Source organism: Schistocerca serialis, chromosome 1 (assembly GCF_023864345.2).
Source record: "Schistocerca serialis cubense isolate TAMUIC-IGC-003099 chromosome 1, iqSchSeri2.2, whole genome shotgun sequence".
NCBI lineage: Eukaryota > Metazoa > Arthropoda > Insecta > Orthoptera > Acrididae > Schistocerca > Schistocerca serialis.
The window spans coordinates 218,797,709-218,814,679 of NC_064638.1; the positions used below are offsets into that span (position 1 = coordinate 218,797,709).

Genomic DNA, 16,971 nt, shown 5'->3' on the forward strand with positions numbered 1-16,971 from the left:
GACTCAAACTCGGGACCTTTGCCTTTCGCGGGCAAGTGCTCTACCAAACACGACTCATGCCCCGTCCTCACAGCTTTACTTCCGCCAGTACCTCATCTCCTACCTTCCAAACTTCACAAAAGCTCTCCTGCGAACCTTTCAGAAGTAGCACTCCTGAAAGAAAGGATATTGCGGAGACATGGCTTAGCCACAGCCTGGAGGATATTTCCAGAATGAGGTTTTCACTCCGCTGTTTCAAGTCTTCCTGCAATATTGTGGATGGAACATCCAGCTTCTCGCAGGCCTACTATACAACCTTGTTCAAACTCAATGAGTAGTTGATAATGGCGTCTTCATCACCTTAAAGGCGTTCTTGACTAACATCAATCCATTGTGTCAAATCTCAAAGATAACTAATGTTCACGACCATTACGGCACATATTTAAAGCAAACCCGATTTGAATGCTCATAGTGGCACTACAAGCACCCCTCTTATGAGACTACCCCAAAATTTGAATAGACGTCATCTTTCAGACATAGAAACATACCTACTAACTTTTTTTATCTCACACAGCTACTTCTTGGTGGTGGAATTTTTTTCCATTAATGTATTTCCCTTTTTATATTTATTAATAATGATTTAGGAAATACCACTTTGGATATAGAAGCTGCTCTAAAGAGTAATGCTGTTATGCCATACCACACAGAACCACACATAAAGAAGGGTTACATGTTGAAAAAAAAGAAGCTATAATTAGTGTATCAGTGCTCTTTGAGGGCTCAACTAGGAGAATTTGTAGATTTTGTTGTTGATGCAAGTAAAATGAACAATTTAAATACCACATTTAAGAAGAATGACAGTTTTTAAAAAGATACTCCTACTTTACAGATAAATATCATACATAGTGGTGTAAAAGTGATTTCTTTGCCTTAAATGTATGTTTAGGCCAACCAAGAAATGTAGCATAACTTACAATGCTTTCTAGCTGATTCTGCAACTCTGTTACACTTTCCATGATGGAAACCATCTTGTTGTTCATTTCTGAGAGTGAAACATAAGAAATGTGTTCTGTTTGTATTTCCTGCAGTGCCATTTTCTGAAAATAGACAAGATACAAACATTTATTGATAAGTTGTGCTGTTTCTTCAATAGAGTTCAAAATCTTGTAGTAAAGATTTTTAAGGCTAAAATAAATTCCAAATTTTATTATATGCAACTGGACAGATGAGGTTAATTACTTGATGTTAATATAAATCACAAGCATAAAATTTTCAATGTGATTAACAAATTTGCAAGTTTAACCACATAATGTTTCATAATGCAACTATCTTACCTTGTTATTTATATTCATCAGTAAAATTTATTTCAGTTACACACACTATTGCCATTTGTAGCATTTTAAAATCAGTTTATGGCTCTATAAGTATGATGTGACAATAGTTGTTAACAAAATAGAAATAATGATAATAATTTTGATAATATTAATAATAGCCAATGGCCTTGCCACATTGTCAGATCACTGAAGGTAAGTGCTGTCGGGCTGGGCTAGGACTTGGATGGGTGACCATCTGGTCTGCCGAGTGCTGTTGGCAAGCAGGGTGCACTCAGCTCTTGTGAGGCAAACTGCAGAGCTACTTGATCGAGAAGTAGTGGCTCCAGTCTCGTAAACTGACATACGACTGGGAGAGCTGTGTGCTGACCACATGCCCCTCCATATCTGCATCCAGTGATGCCTGTGGGCTGAAGATGATATGGCGGCCGGTCGGTATCATTGGGCCTTCAAGGCCTGTTCAGGTGGAGTTCAGTTCAATATTAGTAATTATTATTAAGGTATTATAATAATCCATAGCATAGGAACTTCAAAACTTTGGCAAATAAATAATTTATCATTGTGTCATCTATTTTTGGAGACACTTATAATTTAGAATGTCCATGGATGGAGTGTTGTGCAATGACTATCTCTCATAATGTGCAGTACAACATGGAGTGTAATAACAAGGTAATGAAGTGTCAAAAATGGATGATTATCTTACATAGCATTTGAAATGTACTTTGTAATGTTAACTAGAAGTGACTCATTTCCATACCTACATCTAGTTTGCATTATACATGGCTGGTCATTAAAATTGCAATGACCAGAAGGATAGGAAGTAATGAAATTTTGCTTATTGTGCATATGCATTATAGTAGAAAGAACACACGATAATCTTTTTTAGGTGGTTTAGAGTATTGAGGGTGTAACCCGGCTGGGCAATGAATAAAACTGAGCTTGGATGGCAGAAATGGGTATGTCACCCCATGTTATGTCAACTCTGTGCCAGTGTTCATCAGTTGTAATGGCTGACAAGTGGTGTCATGCTAATCACTCAGCAACTTATGACCAAATGTTTTCAGTAGCTGAGAGATCTAGAGAAAATGCTGGCCTGGGTAACAGTCGAATATCCACTGAGCCAAGGTAGGTCAGGACACCATGACCAACATGCAGCCTTGCATTATCTTGTTGAAGGATACTGAGATGGAGACCTCAAAGATAAGGCATAGCTCCCAGCCTTAACATGCCAGAAATGTAATGCGTGTCTCATTTACTGGCTTTGTGAGCCACAAGTGAACAAGTGATGGTACGCTATATCCAATGACATCCTGTATCATCACACCAGGTGCTGGGCTTTAATGATGACAATGAATGCAAACTGACAAAGCTCACACTCCTTGGAGCCTCCACTCGTGGATACATCCATTACTATGGGGCTGTAGGAGTGCACCACAGTCAGCATGCCTCTCTTTGCTGTCTCATCAAAGTAAGCCGCAACAGTGGCCATTGTGCTGACAGTTCATAGTGCTTCAGACATCATCCCACTGGCTTGCTGCGAAAAAGCTCAATTCTTGACATTGCTTGACATTGCTGTATGGACGTACATTGCTGAGCAAACAATATGAGGTGCTGCCCAAAATATCCGAGAATTTCATTGTAATGGTCAAACCAGTACAGTATTACATTTTGCAGCAAGAAGCCTCGAGGTACACATCTTAGCTACTGCAGCACAACATTGTGTCATCTTCGGTGCATGCAGTTGTGTGTTGTAGTTGTACATGTCAGGAAGTGCTTCAGTGTTTCTGCGAAATGTGAAATAGATAACACGAAGGAGCAATGGATTTGCATCAAATTCTGTTTCAAGCTGAAAAAAATTGCAGCTGAAACCCACCACACACTCACAGAGGCATGTGCTGAGAGTGCACTGAGTTAAGAGAGAACGTATGAGTGGTTTGTTGACTTCAAGAAAGGCTGAGAATCTGTGGAAGATGACAAATGTTCCGGTCAACTGTCAACATGCACAACACTGGAAACGATTGTGACAGTGCGTGACATGATTCACAGAGACCGATAGCAGACAATTCACTTGGGCTGTCAAGCCTACATATAAATGAATTCTAGACTATGAAATGAAGATGAGATGTTTGTCCCACACCTTCTCAGCATCGATTAGCGAAACCTCACGATTCAGACATGCTCTGAGCTGCAACAAAAAGTTCGAGAATGTCCAAAATTCTAACCCAGAGTCGTAACAAGTGGTATTCACCACTGTGGTTATGACCCTGAAATGAACAGCAGTTATTGCAGTGAAAATGCCATCTCCTCCAAGGCTGAAAAAAGCTCAAAAAATTTGTAGCAACATAAAGTTAATACTAATCAATTTTTTCTACATTCAGGAAATAGTGCATAAGGACTTTGTTGCACATTATCAGACTGTCAAAGGGCAGTTTTACTGTGAGGTGTCGAGGCAACTGAGGGAAAATGTTTGAAGCAAATGGGCAGAGTTGTAGAAAAAGAATGACTGGTTAGTGCACCATGACAACACACCCAAGCACATCTTGCTCACTGTGATGGAATTTTTTGGCCAGAAACAACACGGCAACAGTTCCCCACCCTCCCAATTAGCCATATCTTAGCCCCATGCAACTTCTACTTGTGCCTGAACAAGAAAAGCGCACATATAGGTGACATTTTGACTTGATTGAAGACATCCAAGTGGAATTGCAACAGGCCCTGAACATCCTTCACCTCGTGGCCTCCATGAAGTGCTTCCAAAAATGGGAACAACACTGGGGTCATTATGTACATGCTTAATGTGTCTACTTAGAAGGTCATGGAGGACACTATGATGTAAGCATAGTTTTCTGATTTTTGCAATGATACTTTTGGTTACTTAGGGTAGTACCTCTGTCCCCTATGATGCTAGTTCTGTGAGACCACTGAGAGCCCTTGTGGAATTGAGCAGGGCCGCTCAACCCGTTGATTCCATATTTGCATGACAGTTGTGGAACCCTAACCAACACAAACATCAACAACACCACCACAGTCTTGATAAGCCACAATCCTATTGTAGAATTCCTCCTCCTTATGCAAGGCATAACATGAGATCCTCACAAGCAACCAACATTCAAATGATTTTCTCAATAAGAAACCTCTTAGATACAGAATGTAGATGACCTTATTCTTACCTACTTTGTGCAGTTGTGCTGAAAAGTTAATCGTATCAAAATATGTAGCAGCCTTCTTGCCAATTTTGTGTCTTTTCCATGCTGCCTGTCTACATTGTGCCATTGTGCTGAAATGTTAATCATATCAAAATATGAAAATTTTGTGTCTTTTCCATGCTGACTTCATGCTGTTGCAATTTTTAAGGCTAGCAGAGTAATTGCAACTGGCAGTCATAACGTATTGGGAGCACAGAAGTGTGATCCAGCTCTTAACTACAGCAAACTTTGCTGTGATGTAGCACGTGCTGTAGTACATCAACTCTGATCAAACTGACCAATTTCTGAATTAACATCCAAAAGAACCCCAATCACTCCTGCGCATAACACACTAACAGCGAACAGTAGAGGACATTAAACACATTGTTTTGTGGAGCAAAAAAATCAATGATGATGGCCCACCACTATAGCTAGAGAAATTTTATTCTATACACCCATTTCTTCAGCATAAGTGCGGGAAAATTCCATTTTGTTAGTGCACATGATGATGGTCTTTGACAGTGTTCAGCTAACTGCCAATACACAGGATCTTCAAGAAGGTCCCAGCCAAGGGGTCGAAACATTGACTGACTAGAAGAAACTGAATCAGAAAATGACATGGTCTGTCATCATAAAAGATGTTACCTTCAGCACGACATATACTGCCGAAAAAAAAAAAAAAAAAAAAAATACACCTGAGAAGACGACATTGATGTGGATCTGATGATGGCATATGTTACCTGGTAAATAGTAGATGTACTGATAATGATTTCAAACACAGTCTGTCAATAGATAGCATAGTAACACTGCCAGTGTCTACTCTTTAATATGGAATGATCATAGCCAGAAGGCTCAGTGTGATGTGAACGCAGAGATGCACTTGTGCTTCCTACAGCCAATGACTGAGTTTGACAGGCATCAAATTGTGGCCTTCCGAGTGGTGGGGTGTCCTTTTGGAGAACTGCTACAAAAGTTGGATGTGCTGTGTCAGTTGTGCAGTGATGATGCTATCAGTGGTCACATGAACATTCTCACACCTGTCGATAAGGTTCTGGCCGTCCAAGGAGCACAGACAACTGCCGTTATCATCATATTGTAAAGGCAGCAGTGGCAGGTCCTACAGCCACCACAGCACAGATAAGAGGACCTGTGAGCCCGCATGTGTCAACACAGACTGTTGCGAACCAGTCATTACCAGTGTATCTACAGGCACCCACACCTCTAGCCCTCCAAAGCATCGACATGCACAGGTTGATTGGTACCATCAGAGGATCACTTGGAACGTGGAATGGTGGATCACTTGGAACATGGAATGGTGCGCCGTGGTCTTCAGTGATGAAAGCCGATTCTGCCTGCACACAAGTGATGGTTGTTTGTGCATACAACATAAATCTGGTGAGTGCTGTGTCATAGGGTGCAATCATTATAGACACATTGGCCCCACACTAGGCCTTATGATCTAGGATGTGCTAAGCTACAACTCTTGTTCCCCTTTGGTATTTATGGAGGGGACACTACCCAGACCTCGTATGTGCAGAATGTTGTTAGACCTGTTCTTTTGTCCTTATTGCAACAGGAAGGTGATGTGTTGTTCCAACACGATAATGCTTCCCCACACACTGCCTGTGAAACTCAATGCACTCTGCAAGATGTGCAGCAATTTCCAGACTTCTCTTCAATCAAGAATGTGTGGGACATGATGGGACAAGAAGTGACTTGTGAGACTCGTCAACCAACAACTCTTACAGAACTATGTGAACATGTCTAGCAGGTGTGGAATGGCACATCCTGGGACAGTATTCACCATCTGTACAATCGTCTGGATGTCAGAATAAGCATCTGCATTGCCACCCCATGGAGGCTACACAACATGTACTAACATGGATGGTTCAGCATGGGTCACTACCTTGTGCTTCAGAACCGCTTGCACTGTTGTTCTGTAAATGTAATCGTTTCATGTGCTTCATATGTATTGTTGTGACAATAAATCTTGTGTGAAATGGAAACCTCTAAAATGGTGTACTTTTTCTCTTCAACAGTGTATGTAAGGACTGCCATCCACGTGAACAGACCCACCTTTGCAACTTGTTGGGATATTAGCACTACAACATTGATGTCTGTTACTTCAAATTGTGAATTACAGATGTTAGCAGCACTTGTGTAAGTTAGGTACTACCCATTTCAGTAGTAACGTTTGGGTAGATTGCAAAAATTACAGCATTAAAAAAACAGCTGGTTCATGACGTGATTGAGTGTCCCAGATGATACTATTTCTAATGGAAGACAAGGATTCATTTGGTACTCATTTGATTTAAGAGATGATTTAGTATCACTCAACACTTCATTTATTTGTGAAAGTGTCAGCCAAGATTCTAAATAGCTCCAGGACTTACCAGTTTCTCTCTTTTTTACAAACTATGACACAGGAATATATATTAAATAATCTGTATGGTTCCTATAACATCTATTTTGAATTCATGCTTCCACTTACTTTTTCAATGGCTGTTACTCTTTCTTCCAGCCTCTCAGAAATAAATTCAAAGTCCATCAGGTCTCTCGCTTCTGTTGCTGTGATGTTCCCTGGAAAGTTCATATGTGTACAAGTCTTAAGTATAGGCTATTCCAGCATTTCACACAAAGGACATCTAATAATATTTAATTAGCTGCTTGTTTTAAAGTAATCTTTACCAAAGAGCCCACATACCTGCTGCAAAGAGTGCCTCACCGCTCCTGGCTGAAGCATATAGTAAATGGACATGTTGTTGTTGTTGGGGTCTTAAGTCCTGAGACTGGTTGGATGCAGCTCTCCATGCTACTCTATCCTGTGCAAGCTTCTTCATCTCCCAGTACCTACTGTAGCCTACATCCTTCTAAATCTGCTTAGTGTATTCATCTCTTGGTCTCCCTCTACGATTTTTACCCTCCGCGCTGCCCTCCAATACTAAATTGGTGATCCCTCGATGTCTCAGAACATGTCCTACCAACCGATCCCTACTTCTAGTCAAGTTGTGCCACAAGCTCGTCTTCTCCCCAATTCTATTCAATACCTCCTCATTGGTTATGAGATATACCCATCTAATCTTCAGCATTTTTCTGTAGCACCACATTTCAAAAGCTTCTATTCTCTTCTTGTCTAAACTATTTATCGTCCACGTTTCACTTCCATACGTGGCTACACTCCATACAAATACTTTCAGAAACGACTTCCTGACATTTAAATCTATACTCGATGTTAACAAATTTTTCTTCTTCAGAAACGCTTTCCTTGCCATTGCCAGTCTACATTTTATACCCTCTCTACTTCGACCATCATCAGTTATTTTGCTCCCCAAATAGCAAATCTCATTTACTACTTTGCATCATTTTCTAATCTAGTTCCCTCAGCATCACCCGACTTAATTCGACTACATTCCATTATCCTCGTTTTGCATTTGTTGATGTTCACCTTATACCCTCCTTTCAAGACACTGTCCATTCCATTCAGCTGCTCTTCCAAGTCCTTTGCTGTCTCTGACAGAATCACAATGTCATCGGCGAACCTCAAAGTTTTTATTTCTTCTCCAAGGATTTTAATACCTACTCCTAACTTTTCTTATGTTTGCTTTATTGCTTGCTCAATATACAGATTGAATAACATCGGGGATAGGCTACAACCTTGTCCCACTTTCTTCCCAACCACTGTTTCCCTTTCATACCCCTCAACTCTTGTAACTGCCATCTGCTTTCTGTACAAATTGTAAATAGCCTTTCGCTCCCTGTATTTTACCCCTGCCACCTTCAGAATTTGAAAGAGAGTATTCCAATCAGACATAGTAATGACAATGGCGAAGTTCTTTGTGCCTTACTTGGCAGCTCTGCAACGATCACGAAAGGCAACAGCCAGCGAGAAATTTTTTCTAGTGAAATCATGTTTGATATAGTGTAACTTAGGCTGAATTTGAATTTCCAGACTTCGATAATTGAACGAACAACGAGATATTAATAGTCAGAACCCAGAACGTGTAGACCGCTACACGTTAGTTTGAGTTCTGTTTGATCTGCGTCACCAGTGCTTGGAATTATATTGTCTTCATGTCTTGCGTGACCAAATCGTTAAAATGGATAAGTATATAGTGAAATACAAAAGGACTTCGACTGATAATCGTGATGGTGATATCGAATCCACAGCGTGTAGCAGTAAAAAGTGATCGATCTTCGGCAGCCTGACATTGAAATCTCTGAAATTCCACGAAAAATTATACCGGCACTGAAAGTGGCAACCGCAGGGAGTTAAAAAAAAAAAAATAGGATAAAATTACACTCCTGGAAATGGAAAAAAGAACACATTGACACCAGTGTGTCAGACCCACCATACTTGCTCCGGACACTGGGAGAGGGCTGTACAAGCAATGATCACACGCACGGCACAGCGGACACACCAGGAACCGCGGTGTTGGCCGTCGAATGGCGCTAGCTGCGCAGCATTTGTGCACCGCCGCCGTCAGTGTCAGCCAGTTTGCCGTGGCATACGGAGCTCCATCGCAGTCTTTAACACTGGTAGCATGCCGCGACAGCGTGGACGTGAACCGTATGTGCAGTTGACGGACTTTGAGCGAGGGCGTATAGTGGGCATGCGGGAGGCCGGGTGGACGTACCGCCGAATTGCTCAACACGTGGGGCGTGAGGTCTCCACAGTACATCGATGTTGTCGCCAGTGGTTGGCGGAAGGTGCACGTGCCCGTCGACCTGGAACCGGACCGCAGCGACGCACGGATGCACGCCAAGACCGTAGGATCCTACGCAGTGCCGTAGGGGACCGCACCGCCACTTCCCAGCAAATTAGGGACACTGTTGCTCCTGGGGTATCGGCGAGGACCATTCGCAACCGTCTCCATGAAGCTGGGCTACGGTCCCGCACACTGTTAGGCCGTTTTCTGCTCACGCCCCAACATCGTGCAGCCCGCCTCCAGTGGTGTCGCGACAGGCGTGAATGGAGGGACGAATGGAGACGTGTCGTCTTCAGCGATGAGAGTCGTTTCTGCCTGGGTGTCAATGATGGTCGTATGCGTGTTTGGCGCCGTGCAGGTGAGCGCCACAATCAGGACTGCATACGACCGAAGCACACAGGGCCAACACCCAGCATCATGGTGTGGGGAGCGATCTCCTACACTGGCCGTACACAACTGGTGGTCATCGAGGGGACACTGAATAATGCACGGTACATCCAAACCGTCATCGAACCCATCGTTCTACCATTCCTAGACCGGCAAGGGAACTTGCTGTTCCAACAGGACAATGCACGTCCGCATGTATCCCGTGCCACCCAACGTGCTCTAGAAGGTGTAAGTCAACTACCCTGGCCAGCAAGATCTCCGGATCTGTCCCCCATTGAGCATGTTTGGGACTGGATGAAGCGTCGTCTCACGCGGTCTGCACGTCCAGCACGAACGCTGGTCCAACTGAGGCGCCATGTGGAAATGGCATGGCAAACCGTTCCACAGGACTACATCCAGCATCTCTACGATCGTCTCCATGGGAGAATAGCAGCCTGCATTGCTGCGAAAGGTGGATATACACTGTACTAGTGCCGACATTGTGCATGCTCTGTTGCCTGTGTCTATGTGCCTGTGGTTCTGTCAGTGTGATCATGTGATGTATCTGACCCCAGGAATGTGTCAATAAAGTTTCCCCTTCCTGGGACAATGAATTCACGGTGTTCTTATTTCAATTTCCAGGAGTGTATATACATGGATTCAGCATGACGAAAAAGATGACAGAGTTTATTTTTGTTGTGTAGGTCTACGTGGTGAAAACAAGAGAGTGCCTCCAAAAACTGTTACTGTGAACAAGGATTACTATAATGCATTCGTTAAGTACAGCTTTAAGAACTGGTCCGTTACCCTAAAACGACTTAACTCTCATGAAAAAAAGTAATTTGCATATGTGTTCAGTTAGTAGAAACAATTCTATTGAAAAAGCGTAAGTTAGCCATTCTAAAACAAAAGAAATGCAGCGGGCTACAATTTGTTTAAGGAAAATTTTTACTTCAATGATGTTCTTAGTTTGCCAAGGATTGGCCTTACGTGATCATGTTGACGAGTCTTCTAATTTTGTCAATCTTCTGAAATTACGTTCCAGTGTATCATGACATGATTAATGAAATTACAACATTGATAAGAATTTCTTTTCAGAGAATTTTGATTCAACAAAGAAAAGAACATGATTTGTATACATTAATGTCGGACGAGACATCCGATATATCAGAGAGCAGATGTCTGTTTTCGTACTGTTGATCAAAATTTTGTTGTTCGTGAGTTGTTTTATGGTTTTTGTGAGCTCCCATTTATTGATTCAAATACCCTGTTTAAATCTGTGAAGGATATATTATTAAGATATTATGTGTCTGGTAATAACAATTGCCGTTGGCAGTGCTATGATGGCGCAACAAACGTTAGCCCTTTGTGATTACAGTCACGGATAAAAGAAACTGAACCCAAGGCTATTTACGTTCACTGCGTCGCACATTCCCTAAATTTAGCTGTTCAGGACTCATTTAATACCATTCCAGTATTAAGAGATATTCCGTCAATTCTCTAAGATTTGATTTGATTTATCCGTGGTTCACCCAAGACGCTAGGAAAATTCGGAAATCTTAAACAGTTGATTTCACATACTCATGGCTATGAAGTTGGTCGAGGTGCCCAAGGAGGTGGTGCATGCGAGTTGTGCAGTGATGCCTGTACTACCGATGGAGATCACTTGGTGTTGTGTCTCCGTTGTGCATAGATAATAATTATTAAGTTCTTTTGCAATTTCTTAATGATACGGAAGATGAAAGAAACGATGCTGATGCAAAAGATAAAGGATTTCTAAAAGTCTTCAAAAATTTGAAACCCTGTTTCATACCAACATGCTAATTTTTGTATTTCAAAGAGTAGAAATACATAATGCAGTACTTCAAAAAGCTTCATTGAATTTCCACCTTGCTCGAAATTCTGTAGATGCTGTTTTATCTTCAATAGAAGGAGCTAGAAATACAGATATATTCATATCGCTTTGGGAACGCACCAAAGAAAAATGAGATGCATTGCAATTAAGTCCCTCCACTGTTTTCATGCCCTAGAAAGTGCCTTCAAAATTAGGAAGTAGTGAAAAACATAATTCATCATAATTTCAAGAAAAGTTTCGAATTTTATTTTTCAGGTAATGCATCAAGCAGCAGGCGGCTTTAAAAGGAGATTTCCACCCAAAACAATGTCACCTTGTCAAAATAGAACAGTTTTTAGTAGGTAAAGAAGACAGTAGTTACATTAGTGCTTTTTACGGGGACTATCTCGACTGTATGAGATTGACTCTTCATCGCGATATTTTGCTGGATGAGGTAAATCAGCTTAATGTTAAATTAGATAGCTTTGAAAGCGTAGCGCAGTACTTGATTAGGACAGAGGACGACAAGTGCTTATAGAATATAAGTCTGTATAACACGATACCAGAATAGTACAATTATTGCGACTTCTTTTAACGACGCATGTACTGCAGAACGTTCGTTTTCTGCACTTCAAAGACTGAAAACTTACACCAGAGCCACCATGAACCATGACCCATGACGGGTTAATTCATGTAGCATTATTGAACATCGATTCTGATTTCGCAAGGGAGCTGAATCTGCATCTACATCTACATGGATACTCTGCAAGTCACACTTAAATGTCTGTCACAGCGTTCATCGAATCACCTTCACAATAATACTCTGTTATTCCTATCTCGAACAGCGCGCGGAAAAAATAAACACCTATATCTTTCCGTGCGAGCTCCGATTACCCTTATTTTATTATGACGATCGTTTCTCCCTATGTAGGTCGGCGCCAACAAAATATTTTCGCATTCGGAGGAGAATGTTAGTGATTGGAATTTCATGAGAAGATTCTGCCGCAACGAAATACGCCTTTGTTTTAATGGTGTCCTCCCCAAATCCTGTATCATGTCAGTGACACTCTATCCCCTATTTCGCGACAGTACAAAATGTGCTGCTCTCCTTTGAACTTTCTCGATGTTCTTCGTTAATCCTATTTGGTAAGGATCACAGACCATGCAGCGATACTCCAAAAGAGGACGAACAAGCGTAGTGTAGGCAGTCTCTTTGGTAAATCTGTTACATTTTCTAAGTATTCTGCCAATAAAAAGTGGTCTCTGGTTTGCCTCCTGACAGCAGTTTCTATGCGTTTTTTTCCAGTTTAAATTGTTTGTAATTGTAATTCCTTGGTATTTAGTTGAATTTACGGCCCTTAGATTTGACTGATTTTTCATGTAACCGAAGTTTAACGGTTTCCTTTTAGCACTCATGTGGATGGTCTCATACTTTTCACTATTTGGGGTCAATTGCCAATTTTCGCACCATTCAGATATCTTTTCTAAATCGTTTTGCAATTTGTTTTGATCTTGCAAATGAGTTTACTACACGATAAACGGTAGCATCATGTGCAAACAACCTAAGATCGCTGCTCAGATTGTATCCTAAATCATTTATATAGATACGGAACAGCAGAGGGCCTATAACACTACCTTATGGAACCCCAGAAATTACGTCTGTTTTACTCGATGAGTTTCCGTCAGTTACTACGAACTGTGACCTCTCTGACAGGAAATAACGATTCCATTCACAGAACCGAGACGATATTCCATAAGCACGCAATTTTGCTACAAGCCGCTCGTGTGGTACAGTGTCAAAAGCCTTCCGGAAATCTAGATATATGGAATCAATTTGAAATCCTTTGTCAATAGTACTCAACACTTGGTGTGTATCAAGAGTTACTTGCGTTTCACAAGAATAATGTTTTCTAAATCCGTGTTTATTGCAGGTCAATAGACCATTTTCTTCGAGGTAATTCTTATGTTCGGACACACCATATGTTGCATATCGACGTTAATGATATGGGTCTGTAATTTAATGGATTACTCCTACCACCTTTCTTGAATATTGGTGTGACCTGTGCAACTTTCCAGTCTTTGGATACCGATCTTTCATCGAGCGAGCAGTTGTATATGATTGTTAAGTATGGGGCTACTGCGTCAGCACGCTATGTAAGAAATCTAACTGGTATACGGTCTGGACCGGAAGACTTGCTTTTGTTAAGTGATATGAGTTGCTTCACTACTCCGAAGATATCTACGTCTAAGTTACTAATGTTGGCAGCTGTTCTCGATTCGAATTCTGGAATATTTATTTTTTCTTATTTGATGAAGGAATTTCGAAAGGCTGTGTTTAGTAGCTCTGCTTTTGCAGCACTGTCGTTGATAGCATTTCCGGTAGTATACTTTACGTACTACCAGAAACTCCTTGAATTTTCTAACAGATTTCGAGACAAAGTTTCGGTGTGAAACTATTATAAGCATTTCGCACTGATGTCCGCACTAAATTTCGAGCTTCTGTAAAAGATCGCCAATCTTGGAGATTTTGCGTTCGTATAAATTCGGCATGCTTTTCGTTTTTTCTGCAACAGTGTTCTAACCAGTTTTGTGTAACACGGGGGATCAGCTCCGTCGTTTGTTAATTTACTTGGTAAAAATCTCTCAATTGCTGTCGATATTATTTCTTATAATTCAAGCCACAACTGGTCTACACTTACATTGTTAATTTGGAAGGAGTGGAGATTGTCTCCCAGGAAGGCGCCAAGCGATTTTTTATCTGCTTTTTTTGAGCAAGTATATCTTTGGAGAATTTGGGGTTTACAATATTCAGTGTCGCTACGACAACCCTGTGTTCACTAATCCCTGTATCCGTTTTGATATTCGTTATTAGCTCAGGAATGTTTGTTGCTAAGAGATCAAGTGTGTTTTCGCAACCGTTACTGCTCGAAATAATTTTCAGAAAATGCATTTAGCACAATTTCGGACGATGTTTTATGCAAACCTCCAGATTTAAACATACGTTTTCGCCAACGTATCGAGGGTTTATTAAAGTCACCACCAGCTATAATTGTATGTGTTGGATATATGTTTGAAATTAAACTGAAGTTTTCTTTGAACCTTTCAGCAATTGTATCATCTGAATTGGGAGGCCGCTAAAATGATCCAGTTATTATTTTATTCTAGTCAGTTGCCAACCTCAATTCAACGAATTCATCAGCAAAACAACTGTCAGGAAGAGCGTGTTCCAGTCTCTCCCTATCTACGCAAGTGATCATATAATTTAAGTTACTTTTGTAGCATTTACATTTACTATAATTATATAGGGGGTAAATGTGCGTTTCAAAGTGTGACTTGATGAGCATACCCCGAGATTTTCAAAAGGGAGTGCCTATGCATCTAATGCTAAATATATATTTACAAGTAAAGGGACCACTATGGACTAATACTGATAGGTTAAATTTTGCTTCCCTCTTTAAACGAAATATAACAAAATTTAATGGTTCAGGATTGAAAGCATTATTACCATTTTTAAGTAATCCATAACTTACCCATGGTACTTCTCATCAGGAAGAAATGTTACACAACTGCCGAATGTTATCGGTAACTGGAAGAAGACAATATTACAAAAATAATTGTTACAAAATGCATGAAACGATTTCTCATAACAGTACAGAATGTGTGCTTAGGCATGCAGGTCTAATAAAATGTCCTGTCTCTTGAATGGAATGTGTTCAACTCGAGCCATGTGTGAGAAGTGAAACGTATTCTGCAATGCACTTCACAGTGGGAGTATTCAGTCAAACAAGTAATGATCTTCAGAAGTGGCTATCCACACGAATCTACATCCTGCTGCTGTTTGGAACTAGAATGACGAATCTGTGTAACTTCCTTTTACCGAAGGAAACAGCATTGATACATAGCTAAGACGAGCATATTAGACAAAAATTGCAGTAGTCTCTCCCAACAGACATCATGCTAATACCATGTAACATTGTCTCTGGCCTTGATAATGGCCTCAGTTTGGCGAGGAAGAGAATCCACAAGGTTTATCTGGTATGCCATATCCAGTTGAAGCCATTCATTGGGGATTAGATTCAGGAACACCGCAGTTTAAGCAGGAATGTTGATTGTTACATCTCATCCTCTGTTCCAAATAGTCACAGACATTTTCTATGGGATTGAAACTGGCAATTTGGTGGGTCAGTTGAGGTATGAAAGGGTGTTCATCAAACTAGGAACTTTGAAGGGAAATGTCCATGGCATACTCATCAATATGTGGAAGAAACGGCAACACGCGGTCACCAAGAATGTTGACATAAAGTTCTTGGTACATATTAATCGTCACCTGAATGAGTAGGGCCAAATCATAGTCCAAAGAAACATTGTGTAAACATCACACAACCAACTCTGGCATGAAATAGCTCTTTACACACTGCAATTTAAACACCTGACTGGACTGCTGATTGACACCTTACTTCCTTTGGAAAAGAACCAAAGTCAGGACTGGTTGGACCACACTCCATGCTTACAAGTCAGCTACTGCCCAATTTCTGTGTTGTTTTGCTCACTGAAGATTTGCAGCTTTATTTCCTACTGTTATCAATGGTCATTTACGAGGGTGTGTGACCCCTAATGTCAATTGCATTTAGTGTCATTCTCAGCGTTCTCTCAGAAACTGGTTGAGATGTGCCTGCATTAGCTGGCGGCAGTAATTCCTGTCAAGTCTTCAAACTGATTGTCACTGATGAGGCGTGAGACTTATCTCTGGTCCCTGTCAGAATCTTTTTGTATCCACTGTTCTTACTCCATGTTACATGGTTGCAAATAGTATATTATTCCTTGTTGGTACTTTGTACAGTCCACAATGACACATTGGACAGGATGCACCAATAGATCTGGCACCTGTGTCCTTGGGCATGTCCAAACATTACAGTTCCTTTCTGCCATTTCGTCACATCTAAATTCCATTCTTCTTATTGCACTGTTCCGTACAGCTGACTGACACACATACACACCTTGTCACTAATATGAATTATGTCAGTGTTCGATGACCAGATGATCACCTGGTATTACCTCTACACCACCTACAGTGCCCCAAAGTGACCAGTCTGCTCTTTTAAAGAGGAAAGTAACACTTTGTCTGGTTAGCTTATCAGGTCTGTTGTGTTGGACAGACACACAATATCTTGTTGTTGTTGTGGTCTTCAGTCCTGAGACTGGTTTGATGCAGCTCTCCATGCTACTCTATCCTGTGCAAGCTTCTTCATCTCCCAGTACCTACTGCAACCTACATCCTTCTGAATCTGCTTAGTGCATTGATCTCTTGGTCTCCCTCTACTATTTTTACCCTCCACGCTGCCCTCCAATGCTAAATTTGTGATCCCTTGATGCCTCAAAACATGTCCTACCAACCGATCCCTTCTTCTAGTCAAGTTGTGCCACAAACTTCTCTTCTCCCCAATCCTATTCAATACCTCCTCATTAGTTACGTGATCTATCCACCTTATCTTCAGCATTCTTCTGTAGCACCACATTTCGAAAGCTTCTATTCTCTTCTTGACCAAACTGGTTATCGTCCATGTTTCACT

The 16,971-nt window shown here is 41.1% G+C and overlaps 1 protein-coding gene across 1 annotated transcript in view; it reads right to left on the reverse strand.

The window, feature by feature from the left end:
- LOC126460578 (epidermal growth factor-like protein 8) overlaps window positions 1-16,971 on the reverse strand; it is a 177,864-nt gene that overhangs the window by 19,074 nt on the left and 141,819 nt on the right. The window contains exons 8-9 of the mRNA XM_050095929.1: window positions 6,987-7,075; window positions 954-1,076 (exon numbers count right to left, since the gene is read on the reverse strand). Coding sequence (XP_049951886.1) covers window positions 954-1,076; window positions 6,987-7,075 — 212 coding nt within the window. The remainder of the gene's footprint in view (window positions 1-953; window positions 1,077-6,986; window positions 7,076-16,971) is intronic.